The 16,016-nt window shown below is 38.7% G+C and overlaps 1 protein-coding gene across 4 annotated transcripts in view; it reads right to left on the reverse strand.

The window, feature by feature from the left end:
* Positions 1–16,016, reverse strand: part of Astn2 (astrotactin 2) — a 1,023,735-nt gene that overhangs the window by 151,160 nt on the left and 856,559 nt on the right. For all 4 annotated transcript variants that reach the window (NM_019514.3, NM_207109.2, XM_030253680.1 and 1 more), the window contains 2 exons: positions 10,689–10,822; positions 8,977–9,125 (listed from right to left, as the gene is read on the reverse strand). In NM_019514.3, coding sequence (NP_062387.2) covers positions 8,977–9,125; positions 10,689–10,822 — 283 coding nt within the window. The remainder of the gene's footprint in view (positions 1–8,976; positions 9,126–10,688; positions 10,823–16,016) is intronic.

A 16,016-nucleotide genomic window follows, 5' to 3' on the forward strand; every position in this document is an offset into this window, starting at 1 on the left:
TATGCTCAGTGTTTCTAAAGGAGTCCTGAGACCCCATAGCCAATGGTTTCTCTGAAGGAAACAAAGAGGTCACCCAACCTAAGGGAGTATGGATGGGATGCAGCAAAAAGCATGTGCATTTCAATAGCTCAGAGGAGTGTGGAGCACATGGCAGCCATAAAGATTATGTGTTTCCATGAGCACAAGGGAGTGAAATCAAGAAAGATATTAGTACGCACTTGTATCTGCATTGCACACACATGGCCTTCTGAATAAATAATCCCAGCAATGAACTTGGATGCTATCGAAATTTAAAGATCAAAGGTGAAAGTCTAGGATTTCCTATTCTGGAAGCCTCTGACCAACTGTTTCTCTTTCCAAAACAACTCTCTACTTTGTTTTCTTATTCATGTTTCTCTTCCCTCCCATCCCCCAATCCTGATTCCTCTCCCCACTCTAATCATGGAAATAAGAAAGAAACAATTAAGCTTACATAGTTCCTATGTCCCAAGAACTGTACCATAGTTGGTTCTAAAATAGCTTAGATGAGGAAACTGAGACCTAGAAAACATGGTGACACATACTAGCTATTTCAGGGAGAAGTAGATAAATTGGGAGAAGCAAAAGACAGCTTTTGCAAATTCCTATTCCTTCACTGGGCTTATGTTCTTCAGGATAAAATTCATGTAACTAAGCTAAAAGATTCAAATTTGAGCCAAATTCATTTTTTCAGAGGTATTATGGTTTCAATTTGAAGTGCAGTGCCAACAACTAAATTTTCTGTGTTAAGGACACAGTCCTCAGCTACTGGATCCAGATCTTGAGAGGTGAATAGATCCTGGGGTCTCTGAAACAATACCTGTATTGATTCAGTGATAGGTCATCATCGGTGTTATTAAAAGGTGGTGGAATCTAGGAGGTGAGAAGGCTTAGAGGAAGCAAGTCTCTAGAATTACGACTTTGAAAACTCGTGACCTCATTTCCTCCTCACCCCTCCCTCATGCTTTCTCCCTAACTCCCCTTTTGTGGGTAGCATGAAGTAAGCACATTCCTCTCTCACACTCTCCTCCTACCTCACCCGAGTCAGGCCCAAAGCTACAGAGCCAGCTGAGGACAAAATAAATCTTTCCTCCACACAAGTTTGTGTTTTGTTTTGTTTTTCATTCTTTCTTTTTTTCGGAGTATTTTGTCATATACGGTTATATTTTATATCCTATATTCTCATATTTTGTCATAGGAGCTTAACGACCATTCCAAGGTGAATAGAAATTATACTTAGACCCTCAAGGTTGACTGCAAGTCCCCTTACCTACTGGGCCAAATAATCTACTCCCTGGGGCTAGAGAGCTCAATCAATGGGAAAGGTGCTTGCTATACAGGCATGAGGCCCTGCCTTCTGGCATTAAGATTACCAGCAGTCATGGAACCACAATATGGAGATAGAAGAGTCCAAAGGCCTTGCTGGCCGAACAATCTGGCTGACATATTGAGTTTTAGCTTCTGTGAGAGACACTACCACAAAAAAATAAAATAAAATAGAGGAGTATTTGTAAATGGCACTATGATATTAGCCTTTGATTTCCATAAGAATAACTATACATCCTCACATACACACAAGAAATTTCTCACTAGCTTACCTGTCTCCTAAAACAGGATTCAAATTATTATTATCAGGAATTTGAACATATCCAGGAACCAACAGGGCAAAGGTCTTAGAGTTTGGCAATTCAACTTCAGAATCCATAGTAGAAGAAAAGAACTGCTTCTAAAAAGTAGTACTGTGAACACACACAGACACAGACACACACACACACACACACACACACACACACACACACGAAAACACTATCAAGTACACAAAGGGAAGCAAGAGAAATGAAATTTATAATGAGGTAAAAAAATGAATCAATAAATCCAACCCAGAATGGATACAGATATTAGAATTAGCAAAGAGGAAATTTAAAGTTATTGTAACTAAATTCCGTGTGAAAAACAGAATGTTGTGCTGGTAATGTGGTTCAGTGGGTAAAGGCACTCACCACAAGCTTGATGGCCTTAGTTTATCTCAAGAACTCATATAGTAAAAGGAAAGTGCCAACTACAACAAACTGACCTCTGACCTCTATATATACACACCACAGTGTATACACATCATCACATAAATAACTAAATGTAAAACCATTAAGTAAGAGCTATGCATGGAAAAGCATACCTGGAACAGCCTTCCAGGAGGATGAACAAGATCAAAATTTCAAACCAGGTATGACTTCATCGGGAATGTCTGTCTCTACAGAACAAAGTAAGTCAACAAGAAGGATACTGATATATCCAGACATAATTTCCAAGAAATGAAATGGCAATCTAAGACAAAAAAAAAATCACTAGATAGAATTAAAAACAGGTTAGACTTTACAGAAGGCACTAGAAGTATGAGAAATTATCAAAATTAAGCACAGAAAGAAAAAAATTAAAATATAAAATAACCATCAGTAATGAGTAATACCTTGAATTTGCAACATGTATATGTAATTGGAGTTACCAAAGAAGAAATATGAGGAAAGAAGAAAACTATTTGACAAAGTAATAGCCAACTTGTTTCCTCTGGGTGATAGAATTATATACCCATAGATCTCAGAAAGGTCAATAAATGCCAGAGAGAAGAAAAACTAAAATTGTTCAAAATGAGTAATAAAGAGAATCTTAGAATCTGCCACAGAAAATTACCATGAGAATACAGAGAAACCAGCCTAAGAGATATGGTTTATTTCTCCCGTGGAATAACGCAAAGAAGAAGACAAATGAAGAGCATCTTTAAAGTCTGGGGAAATAAATTTGTCAACATTGATGTCCACAGCCAACAATGATAGCATCTAAGACAAAATTAGAATGAATACATTACTGACTGATGTGAACCAGTAGACACTGTAAAATGTGTTCAACATCTTTAGCAATTATAGAAAAGCAAATTAACAATACTTTGAGATCTCATCATAGAATAACTATAATCAGAAAACAACTAAAAACAAAGGCTGGGGAGGATATGGGAAAAGGAGACCGGTCAGTCCTTCACTGTTGGTGGGACTGCAAACTGGCCCAGCCACTCTAGAAGTCGGTGTGGAGCATTTTCACAAAGGTAAAAATAAATATACTACCTGACTCAACTTTACAACTCTTTTGCATCTGACCAAAAGACAGCAACATCCCACTCCACAGATAACTTGTTCAGCTATTTTCATCCTAGCTTTATTGACAATAGATAGAAAATGGAAACAGCCTACATGGCCTTCAACAGAGGAATGGATAATGAAAAGTGTTACATATACACATTTTTGTACTGCTCAACTTTGAAGAGACATGAAGTCAGGAAACTGGCAGGTAAAATAAAGTAATCACACCATATTATACTGAGTGAGGTAACCAAGGCCCAGAAAATACTAACATTACATGTTCTCCCTTACTTCTGGATCCTAACTCAGATCTTTATATGTGTTTATATAACCTGGAGAAGCTACAGAAACCAGAAAAGTAAAATGGGAACCAAGGGAGGAGGCTCCAGAGAGGGGAATGGTGGGATTTGTCTGAGGAGGGGGCAGAGAAGGCAACACTGAGGTATAGAGAAAAGAAGATACAAACACTAAGGTAGAGTAAAAATAGCCAAAAGAAAACAATTTATTTCATGTTCACTTAAATATAAATATAAAATTAATATGTAAGTATATGTGAATACATACAATTATTTAAATTACCTTATGCTACTTGGGGTAATAGTGCTTTTTCCCAAAGCCACAGACCACTTAGCAAAATTCCAGTAGCAGGCATGGGAAATCTGCTATTGTTTAGTTTTTCAGAAAAACTTCAAGAGACTTGCAAGATATTACAGGTTATCCCCAGTGCTCTTGGTTACTCACCAGATTTCAACGGTATGACCTTATCTTTTGAAGACACCTCACAATTCAGACACAGGACTTGGAGGACTCAATTTTGACTTGACCAAGGAAGCCTTCTCTCTGAAGACAAGCTCTTATGGTATCCAGTGTTGGTATGTAAAATTCATAGGGAGAAAAGCAATTAAAACTCCTATCTAAGTGTAAAGCCCGTGGACCACAGCAGAAATCAGTACAGCAAGATAGAACCAAAGGTGCAATGTTGGTGCTTCTATCTCAGGAGGAACTAATAGTTACCTAAATGGACTTAAGAACCACTCAATAGGAGGGAATGCATGTGCTGAGCTGTTAATCTAGCTAGTCTAGTGAAGTCATGGGCCCTCGAGGAGAGCCTATTCCTGCCACTTTAATAAGTCTTTATAATTCCCTACTTCATTTTATACACTTCTTCTTATAACCACAGATAAATGTAGCTCTTATCATTCATCACAGAAGTCTCATGTTTTTTCAGCAGCTGAATACCATCCCAGAAATACGTAAGCAGTAACAATGGAGAAAACCACTGACTGTGGGTTCTCAGCTCCAAACAATACATCTAAAATCTACTCCCTACACCTGAGGCTCATAGAACATTATAAAAGAAGTGGAAAGAGTATAAGAGCCAGAGAACCAAGATGCTCAGTATAAAATAATGATTTCCTATAAATGATAGTGAGCTACATTCAGGAAATGTTAACAAAATTGTCTCCTACAGAAACCAGCAAAGTAAAATGGGAACCATGGGAGGGCTCTCCTAAACAATGGCAACTTCATTTAATATTACAGTGTGTCTGGAAGAAATCGCACATCGCTCCATATCTTGATGAAAACCTACAGCCAATTAAAGGCTCCTAGTAGAAGGAAAATCAATTTTCTATAGGGAAATTACACCTGACAGATATCCAATCCTAAGCATTAATTCCTAAATGCATATACATATGAATCATATTAAATGGGACTCAGCAGCCTGTGTGTGTATATGTAAGTGAGGATGAGAGAGTGAGAAAGAGACACAAAGACAACAATTATTAAAGAATGAGTTGTCATAAATTTATGAGGTGTTGGGAACCAAATAAAGGGGTCCCCAGGGGGCCTGGGGAAGAAGGGGAAAGGAAAAGGTGCCTAAAGTCTGGTCAGAGTTCCTGTGCTCTGGGCAGGCAGATGCAGGCAGAGATCAGAGATGCCAGATGCTTTTCCACAGGGCCCTGGGTGAGAGCATGCCTGACCCACGTGGTTCAGGGGTGGAAAAGGGGCAGCCCCCAACCGGGACCCCCCCACAACTATTTTGCTAAAGCCCCAGGGTTGCAGGAGAGAGGGAATAGGGAAGAAGTTCCCAACACTGACCAGAGTGTACAGCAGGCCTTGATGAAGCAGACCAGAGACTCTATGGTTTAAGAGCTTTATTATAGAAATGCAGGGGAAAGAGATAAGGTAGGAGGGGGGGGAGGGAAGGGAAAGGAAGGGAAGGGAAGGGAAGGGAAGGGAAGGGAAGGGAAGGGAAGGGGAGGGGAGGGGAAGGGAAAGGAAGGGGAGGGGAGGGGAGGGGAGGGGAGGGAGGGGAAGGGAAAGGGAAGGGAAAGGGAAGGGAAAGGGAAGGGAGGGGAGGGGAGGGGAGGGGAGGGGAGGGGAGGGGAGGGGAGGGGAGAGGAGAGGAGAGGAGAGGAGAGGAGAGGAGAGGAGAGGAGAGGAGAGGAGAGGAGAGGAGAGGAGAGGAGAGGAGAGGAGAGAGAAGTGAGAGGTGAGAGGACAAAGGAATAAGAGAGCGAGGTGAGGTTGAGCACCCCTTTTTATGGTCTTCACTGTTGCTAGGTAACTGGGAAGAGTTTAGCCTGAAGGTCAGAAGCTTGGGCAATTGCTTACATGACTACTGACCATGCTTCCCTTTTGGGGGGCTGTGGGAGGTGGTACTTTAGGCAGGGGTCAGAGTTCCAGGATCATGAGGGAACACCTAGTGTGTCATGTAGGTAAATTATGACCATCGGTGTTCAGACCTCAGATCAACTGGAGACCAGCCTACAATTCCCCACAATGAGAGAATAGGGAAGACATCTGTAATTTGACAGGCTATCAGGTAGAAATGATATAAATATAGTACTGATGAATGAAACTCTAAAAATTTATAAATAAATATTAAAATGTAAAATATTTATAATCATAAATTTATAACAAGACTCAAAAGAGGCTCATTTAGTAAGTCAAAAAATATTCTGAATCATGGACGATAGGCAAAGAGTGGTAAAATGTAAAATAATCACTAAGATAAAAGAAAACAACTAACAAGATGATAAGCTAAAATCTAGCCATACATTTCACATTAAATGTAAATGATCCAATAGCTGACTGTGAGCATCCACTTCTGTGTTTGCTAGGCCCCGGCATAGTCTCACAAGAGACAGCTATATCTGGGTCCTTTCAGCAAAATCTTGCTAGTGTATGCAATGGTGTCAGCATTTGGAGGCTGATTGGATGGATCACAGGGCCTCCAATGGAGGAGCTAGAGAAAGTACCCAAGGAGCTAAAGGGAACTGCAACCCTATAGGTGGAACAACAATATGAACTAACCAGTACCCCCCGGAGCTCGTGTCTCTAGCTATATATGTATCAGAAGATGGCCTAGTTGGCCATCAGTGGAAAGAGAGGCCCATTGGTCTTACAAACTTTATATGCCTCAGTACAGGGGAATGCCAGGGCCAAGAAGTGGGAGTTGGTGGGTAGGGAAGTGGGGGGGTATGGGGTATTTTTGGGATAGCATTGGAAATGTAAATGAGGAAAATACCTAATTAAAAATTTTTTTTAAATATAAATGATCTAAAAAATAAGTTTGATGTGCGTAAAATAAAAACTGATGATACTTTTAGAAAAAAAGGAAAATTATATAAAAAGATATATGAAGCTCAAATTTCATTAGGAACATAGATATAAAGTCCCCAAGATCTCTGTTCTACTCTTTGTACCTGCATTTCCTTTTGTGGAGCAAGACTGAAGGAAAGGACATCCAGAGACTGCCCCACCTAGGGATCCATCCCATCTGCAGACACCAAACCCAGACACTATTGCTGATGCCAAGAAAGGATGCTACTGACAGGAGCCTGGTATAGCTGTCCCCTGAGAGCCTCTGCCAGAGCCTGACCAATACAGATGTGGATGTAGGCAGCCAAACATTGGACTGAGCTTGGGGACCCCAATGGAGGTTAGGGCAAGGACTGAAGGAACTGAAGGGATTTATACACCCATAAATACCAATCAACCAGACCCTCCCCCCAAAGCTCTCAGGGACCAAACCACCAACCAAAGAGAACACACTTCAGACCAATTTCTCTTATGAATATCGATGCAAAAATCCTCAATAAAATTCTCGCTAACCGAATCCAAGAACACATTAAAGCAATCATCCATCCTGACCAAGTAGGTTTTATTCCAGGGATGCAGGGATGGTTTAATATACGAAAATCCATCAATGTAATCCATTATATAAACAAACTCAAAGACAAAAACCACATGATCATCTCGTTAGATGCAGAAAAAGCATTTGACAAGATCCAACACCCATTCATGATAAAAGTTTTGGAAAGATCAGGAATTCAAGGCCCATACCTAAACATGATAAAAGCAATCTACAGCAAACCAGTAGCCAACATCAAAGTAAATGGAGAGAAGCTGGAAGCAATCCCACTAAAATCAGGGACTAGACAAGGCTGCCCACTTTCTGTGGGGGGTACTGGTTAGTTCATATCACTGGGAGGGGAGCCAGTAGAGGCTTGATGACCCAGGGTAGGGGAGTGCTAGGGTGCTGAGGCAGGAATGGGTGGGCGGGTAGGAGAGCACCCTCATAGAGGCAGGGTGGGGGGAAGAGGATGGGAGTTTGTGGAGGGGAAGGGGGATAACATCTGAAATGTAAATAAATAATATAACCAATTAAAAAATGAAAAAAATAGTCCCTAAGGTCCCCCAATAGATAACTGATAAAACATAAACTACTCAGTTCCAGCCAATGAGTTTTCTCCTCTCATTGACAGCCCAAGCCTGACTATGTCTATCATATTCTTCCTAGCTTCAGAGGAATTAAAGCAAAAATAGTTCAGAGAGAAAATTATATAGACCAAAAAGAATAAAAAAGTCAGGGAGAAAAACCAAAACAAAATTGAAACAATTAAGTCATTTCATTTGTTATCTGTTCATCCAACAAATATTTGAATATCAGGCTCAGATTTTATAGTATATAACCTAGAATTAACCTTGATTTAAGAAATATCATTTCTATGATTTCTTTTTAATGTTACTGAGTAACCAAAAATTTATACTTTTTAAAACTGTAATATTTCAGTCCTGGTTTAGTTGTATGGTCTTGTGGAGATGACACCAGATGGATAACCTTGGGTTAGTCTTAGTTTTATGATCTGTGAGACAAACACAAGACACCAATCCCTTTAAATTTGGAGCTATTCAGGAAGATGCTGAACAATGTACATAGGTCAGTGTGTGGCACAGGAAGCCAACACCCAATCAATTTTCTGACTGGGAAAGAATTATGGCTACCTGAAAGTCACAACAGAGTGCAGAGCATAGGTGTAGAGTTCAAATCTTTTTTGCAGTATCAGGGATATAGGAAAACACAGAGTTAATGTTCTCAGTGACAACTGAATGGAGCTTCCTTAAAAATCACATCCCTCAAAGCTCCTGGATGCGTGAATCATTTCTCGTCCTCATTTATCTAAACATCATTTTTTGAAAACCATACCTCATTGCATCTCAGGAAAGGAAATTGTGTGAATATTCTCAGTCCTAGAGTAGTCTATTTATGTATAAATGTTTCAAACCCAAGATCCATTTTCTTTATCACATGGACGAAGGTCCAGTCCTTTTTAGAAAGAGTAGTATTCCAATAACACAAGACAGTGACTGCCCATATCAGAGGAGCTCTTCCCAACAACAGTGTGTTTCTGTTATTTATTAAAAACCACACCAAAACTTCTCAGTGCCTTCTCAAGACAAGTCACACCAAGTCCACAAAGACATTAGAGGATCTGGGTTCATCTTCTGTCATACTTTCCCCACAAGTTGGGAAAGTACTTACCTGTGTATAGGTCCGTGTCTGTGTATTCATCCACTTTCTTGTGCTGCAGAATATAGTCAGAGACTTTGGTTCCAATGGCTGGCTGAACATCTACCCACTCCAGGGAAACCACAGTGCTGGAAGGCTCCACTGTTGGAGAAAGTCGTAACCTAACAGGGGATGACAAAGAAGCTTGTTCATTTGCTGTCTTGTATCATCCAGGGCCCTAAAGACCTACAGTTTTAGCCTAGGTTTAACTCATGATTTCACCTGTTACCACAACTTTTGCATGGTCTCAAATAAACTACTTTAGATTTCAATGCTTCTGTTTCTTCATCCACAAATCATAGATACAAAAATCTTTCTTGTTAAAAGCAATACAATAAAATAAACAAATTAGCCTATGCTCCGTGTGTGTTCAGTGAAAACATGGTTAGCATTTGATTTATTTATGCTACATTTTCAATAGTGTTTCATTTTACAGACTGCCAACAATAAATTGTCAGGGACTAATCACAGTTGCTTTTAGTCTTACTGGCAGTGCCTTTAGTTCCTGAATAGATTAGTTAACTTTTAATATCCTCACCTCTCTACAATTGGAACTTAATACTCTCTCAAAAAAAAAAAAAAGGAGGGACTTTTGTAATAAATCCTTCTCTAAAGCAGTAACAAAGAAGATTATTAAAGGTTATTACTGAACTGGTCTTTTGGAGAAAATAATGTACAACTCCCTCATTTAGTAGGAATTGAAAGTAGGAAAAGTAAGTTTCCGAATGGGAAAAAATTTGCACAGGTTCATATAACAAAACACAACAAAAATCATCATGGTAACTTTGTTTACCATAGGTCCATATTCTTTCTTTTAACTCACTAAACCATACTATGTCTACAAGGATAACTTCATAGTGTGGGTTTTCTCTTCCTACAGAGGTGTTTTATGGGACTCTGGCTGCCAACCCTCACCCCTGACCATTTCCCTCTACAGCACTTCTTTTTAACCACACTTCTCCAAACAAGATGACCTTCCTTTGCTTCCTCAAATAAATTCCCTGTGCCAGGTACCACTAATAGGCTGTCCCACCTCTGTAAACTGTGATTCTTGGTACTTGTTACCTAGATTGTGTCTCCTTATAGATCCCTTTCATGATGTTTTCTTTATTACCCACTCTTCTATGTAAGCATGCCCATGAGTCTTTCCACGAACAACTTTGCTTTGCTTTAGTTTTTAATTTAACTTTAAACTGTGACTTCTTTACTTTTGCCATATGTCTTTCCTACCTCACTACCAGCCTTGTAAAACTGTAAATTGTCTCTGTCTTGATCATTGGTATTTCTTACCCAGTAACTGACAGCCAGAAAGTGAATAGAATGATTGACTGAAAATAATGAATAAAATAAGAGAGGTTCTATACTTTATCTCAGTAGCTGCAGTATTCAAAGTAGACATTGGCAAAGCATGTTATTTGCTTAGCAGACAAGTGGTGAATGGATAACCACAGTAGGGGAAATGAATCAAAAGTCATCATTTTTAAACATCATGTACTGCAAAGTAAATTCATGGGTCACATCTCTATATTACAAGAACACATTTTCCCAAAGAAAAAGCACCTGAGATTTTAATGATTTGGGTAGGCACCCTGAAAACCCAACAGAATCATAGCTTTATCTGACAATACAAGAATGTGAGCCAAGAGAAAGGATTAGGCAAAGGAAGAGGGGCCATACATACTTACACCGGCTGTGGAAGGGGGCTACAATTTGGAAGCCCACTGGCATCAAAGGCACTGAGGTCACACCTGCACCAGTCATCAATCACATCTCCTTTACCAGAACACCAGTAAGAACTCATCAGTGCATTCTTGAAGGCCTGAGAGAATGACAGAATGGATGACTGACAATAAAGTTAAATTGATGGTTATGATTTTTACCCAAATTTGTAGTAGACTTCCTACTTAAACTCTGTGATTTTGGGGGTGGGTGGATTTTCACATCTTCAACTAGTCATTTCCCAGCTTTCAGAATAATTATTGAGGCATAATGCTAATAGCATCAGTGGTAATTCCTCTTGTCCCTAGCACTCTACCTATTAACATAGCTTTTCTTTACAATAGTCCCACATGAGAGATATTACTATTATTCTCATTTTATACACAGAGAACTGGAGCACACAAAAAAGTAAGAATTCACAGGCAGCAAGTAACAGAGGTAGGAGCAAATCACTAACTCCAATCTGTGGATACATTATATTACACAAAACCAATCTCAACTGATTCCTGGCCCATGTGCCTTGTCCTACTGGAAACACCGCATCTAACTATCTCACTACACTGTTTAAAAATATGAAAATACCCACAGTATTCAGGATTAAGTCTAAACTCCTTACCTAAGTTCCTATACTACTTTCTAAACTTAGCTTATACAAGTTTTAGGAATTTCAGTATACATTATCATTCCACTGATATCCATGTCCCTAGAAGTCAATTCCTGTCTATTCAATTAGGAAGCAACACACCAACTCTGCATAGGACCATAAAGAAAACATTTCAACATTGTGGTGGTTTCTGTCACAATAAATACTGCCTTTGTAGTGTGCTAACAATGTCAACAATACTTTAAAAGAATAGCATATTACAAAAAAAAAAAAAAGACATTCATTGATAATGCTAGTCCGTAGGTAGATTTGCTCTGATGGTCTTGCTCTGTTAATCTTTGTTTTGGTTACTAATCTACTTACTACTAATGTTTCTCATTGTCTTTTTTAAAAGGTATCCCATTGAATTCCAACTTAATAGGTTTTGTCTTAAATAAGACTTTCCCTTAAATCTGAGACTGATCATGTTCTTTCGGACACCATGACACTAGTCACTCCTACCACCACATCTCTGTACCTATCTTACCCATCAAATTCTAATCCTAATTGCTACTAGAATCAAAGAACCCACAGTCTTCCAGGAGGATTCTCCTAGAACCTTGTGTGATCTTAGTATTTACTGAACAAATGAATGTTCACTTAAAATTGATCATTAATACCAGATGGAAAAGAGAACTTGAAAGGAGTTTCCTGCACCCAATAGATAACAGGCTCAAATCTGTACAGTATTGTCTTCTTCTCCTTTAGGTTTGTTTTGGTATGGAGGATGCTAGCAATATGGATATGGTGCTTAAGAAAATGCCCTGGTAAAGTCACTCCCTTTACATTGACATTTCATAGCTTTGGAGAATGAGAATGTAGGACTCAGCTCTTTAAAACTCAAAGATTCCAGAAAAAGTTGATCTTTGGCTTCTTTATGCTGGGCCAGCCATGAGTATTTCTTTTCCTTTTATGTTACTTTCTCTATGCTCTACAAGTGGATTGTGCACATTACCTATCACCAAGTATGCCTAATGGCCCCGATGTCACTCTATTTTTTTTTACATTTTTCATTATTCAAAAACAGTCCAGAACAATTAATTACAGTGGACATGGGTTCTCCATCCTCAGCTCCTTAGAGGCTGCATGGATCTAGAACAGTGCTTCTCTACCTTCCTAATGCGGCAACCCTTCAATATAGTACCTCATGTTGTGGTCACCACACACACACACACTCACACATACACTATAAAATTACTTTCATTGGTACTTCATAACCGGAATCTTGTCACTGTTATGAACCATAATGTAAATATATATGGAGATAGACATTTACTAATGTGGTCACCACCCACTGGTAGAAAACTGCTGGTCTAGAAGGAGACTATGTACTGTACAAAGAAGCATGAACAAAAACTTCCAATGATTCTTCCCTGATGCCCTTACCAATAGTTTATGCTATAGATGAACACTTTAGCAAAGTTCTCCTGAGTTAAGAAGGTACTCAAGGACAGGAAGAATAACTATAATAAATGCTAATGCTCATGGTGTGCCTGACTGCTCTGCCAAATTATTTTAAGCACACAATCCTAAGCAATAGGAGCAATGCTAGAGAAACTATAATTCCAGATTTCAAGACATATTGCAGAGGCAAAGTAATAAAAAGCAATAAGATATTTGCACAAGGCAGACATGTAGACCAATGGAAAAAAATTGAAGATACAAACATGAGTACATGTAACTATAGCCATTCCATATTTGATAAAAAAAACAAACAAACCAAAACAAAACTTATGGTGGAGAAAAGACAGCATCTTCAACACATGGTGCTTGGGAAACTGAATGTTCCCATGTAAAAGAATGAAATTAGACTTGCAACTATTGTCTTACATAAAAACCAACTACAAATGGATAAGAGACCTACTTGTGAAACCTGGTACTCCTAGAAGAAAACATAGACAACATGCTACAGGACAGAGATGTAAGTAAAAGCTTTCTGAATAGTACTCTATTTATCTAGGAACAGAGGCAAACATTTGACTTTAAACATTTTAAATGGGACTTTATAAAACAAAACAAAACACTGCATTTAAGGAAACAAAAGGAAGCAATAAAATCAACTTGTTGAAGAGGAAGCTCACAGAATGTGAGAGAATATTTACCAGCTATATATCTAACAGAGAATCAATATCCAGAATATGTAAAAAAAATAACAGGGTTAAAAAAATAAAATAAATAATCAAAGAAAGAAAACTAATGATCCATTCAAAAATAGGCTTGGGATCTGAACAGATAATTCTCAAAAAGTAAAGAAAAAGGAAAAAATGATTAAGAAATAACGGGGTGGGGGGTAAGTTCTTCATTTCTAGCAATTAGGGAAATGAAAAGCAAAATAACTGCGAGATTTTCCTCTTACTTCAGCCATAATATAAAAAGGTCAGCAAATTATCTAACCACAAAGGCTGTAGAGGATGAAAAAGAAGGAAACCATCATTCTCACTGTTGGTGGAATTGCAAAATGGTCCAGCCATTCTGGAAGTCAGTGAACAAAGCACTCAAAAGGCTAAAAATAAATGTACCATGTGACCCAAGTGTACCACTCCTTACTGTATGTCCAAAGGACTTGGCATCCTGCACCACAGATACTTGCTCCACCCTGTTTACTGACACTCTATTAACAACATCTTTGAAATGGAAATGACCTGAATCCATCAACTGATGGATGGATAATCAAAATGTGGTACATAGACACAATGGAATACTATTCAGCATTAGAAGAAAATAGAACTTTGAATTTTGCACATAGATCAATATAACTAGAAAAGATCATATTGAGTGAGGCAATCCATATCCAGAAAGACAGTCACCACATCTTCTGTTTCATCTAGGAATCTCATCCCCAAGTCTGTGGATGTGAGTATACAACCCGGAGTAATGGCAGAAGCCAGGAAAGTAAAAAAGGACCAGAGGGGATAACAGGATAGAAGTAACTGAAGAGGAAGAATTGTGAGAGGATTCAATTAGGGAGGGGGAGATAAATACATAAGTAGGAGAAAGGTAAAACAACAGTAATAATGGCTGGAAAAGTCATAACAAATCATATCTACCCAATCAAAATTATACATGAATCAAAATTGTATATGAATACATATATAGAACAGACAGAATTTTACCATCCATGCTGACAGCGCTTTCGGACATGAGAATACCACTTTTGAGTTGTTGGTCGGGTTTGTATAATAAACTCCCCTAACATAATAGGCTATTGCTGTTGCCTCTAGTTATCTCCTAGAATTGAAGTGGAGGTCCCTATTGCTTCAAAAACCATGCATTTTGGACACAGAACCAAACTGGATCTGACCTGAAAGACTCCTCTCTGAGGACTAGGTCTCATGACCTGAAAAACCACAAAGAAGCTACCAAAGAAAAAAAGCAAGCAATACTCTTACCCAGCTATGATGCCTATGAATCCTATCAATAACCAGTATGATACCATAATTTTCAGAGTGCAGTAGTGGCATGCAGATCTTGGTGATAAATAAAAGTTCTGTAATTGAACTTATGGCCAGCTCAACCAGAAGGAAGTCATGCCTGATACTGAAAATGTAGCTAAATACCCGAGTCTGGTGAAGACATGAATCTTGGAGGAAAACTTATGAGGACCATTTTAGTAAACTCACATAATTCCAAACTACATTTTGCATATTTTCCTTTATAACCTCAGATAAGTATAGCTACCACCTCTCATCAGAGTCTTCTCTTTACAACAGACAGAGATCATTACAGAAAACTACAATTAAAATGCAGAGAACAAAAGATCACTTAGGATACAGTCCCAACTGATAACTCCTATCCCTAAGACTCGAGATCACAAAGAAAGAAAGAAAGAGAGAGAGAGAGAGAGAGAGAGAGAGAGAGAGAGAGAGAGAGAGAGAGAGAGGGAGAGGGAGGGAGGGAGGGAGGGAGGGAGGGAGGGAGGGAGAGAGAGAGAGAGAGAGAGAGAGAGAGAGAGAGAGAGAGAGAGAGAGAGAGAGGAGGTGGGAATACTTTAAGAGCAAGAGAAATAGGAAATTTGTTGTGAGATGTGTCTCCTAGAAATATCAGAGAGACACTATAAGCATGATTTTTATCAAAATGACTGTCTATATAAAACCTGAGCAATAATGACACCAGTGGATATACTAACAAGGAAAGGGGAAAACTCAAAGAACTACTGGGAAGTATGAAACACTGACAGTAGGAGAAATGGTCTTCCCCAAGGAAGAACTTCTCCCAATTGGTTTTCTAATATCAAGCAGTTAGCCCTATGATCATATACATACATATAACAAATATATACCATGAAGGTTGCATTTATGTATGTAAGAATGTGTGTGTGTGTGTGTGTGTGTGTGTGTGTGCATGTGTAACAACTAAAGGGAAAATGGTAACGACATATTGAAAGAGCAAGGTAACAGGCATGAGAGGAGATGGAGGAGGGAAGTAAAGGGAGGAAATGATATAATTATAATTTCAAAAAATGAAAAAGTATTGTAAAAAATGTAATCCCCATAACCGTTCTAAAAGCTATATAATACAACCTATATTTACAGATGAAGAAATTTTTCTTTCAAGACCACACAGCAAGAAAATGATACAAGGAAAATGCCAGGCTATACCTCCAATGCTTACAAAAAGTGCAGGACTTTTTGGTTCAAACATGAAGATCAGT

Source organism: Mus musculus, chromosome 4, assembly GCF_000001635.26.
Source record: "Mus musculus strain C57BL/6J chromosome 4, GRCm38.p6 C57BL/6J".
NCBI classification, from domain to species: Eukaryota; Metazoa; Chordata; class Mammalia; order Rodentia; family Muridae; genus Mus; species Mus musculus.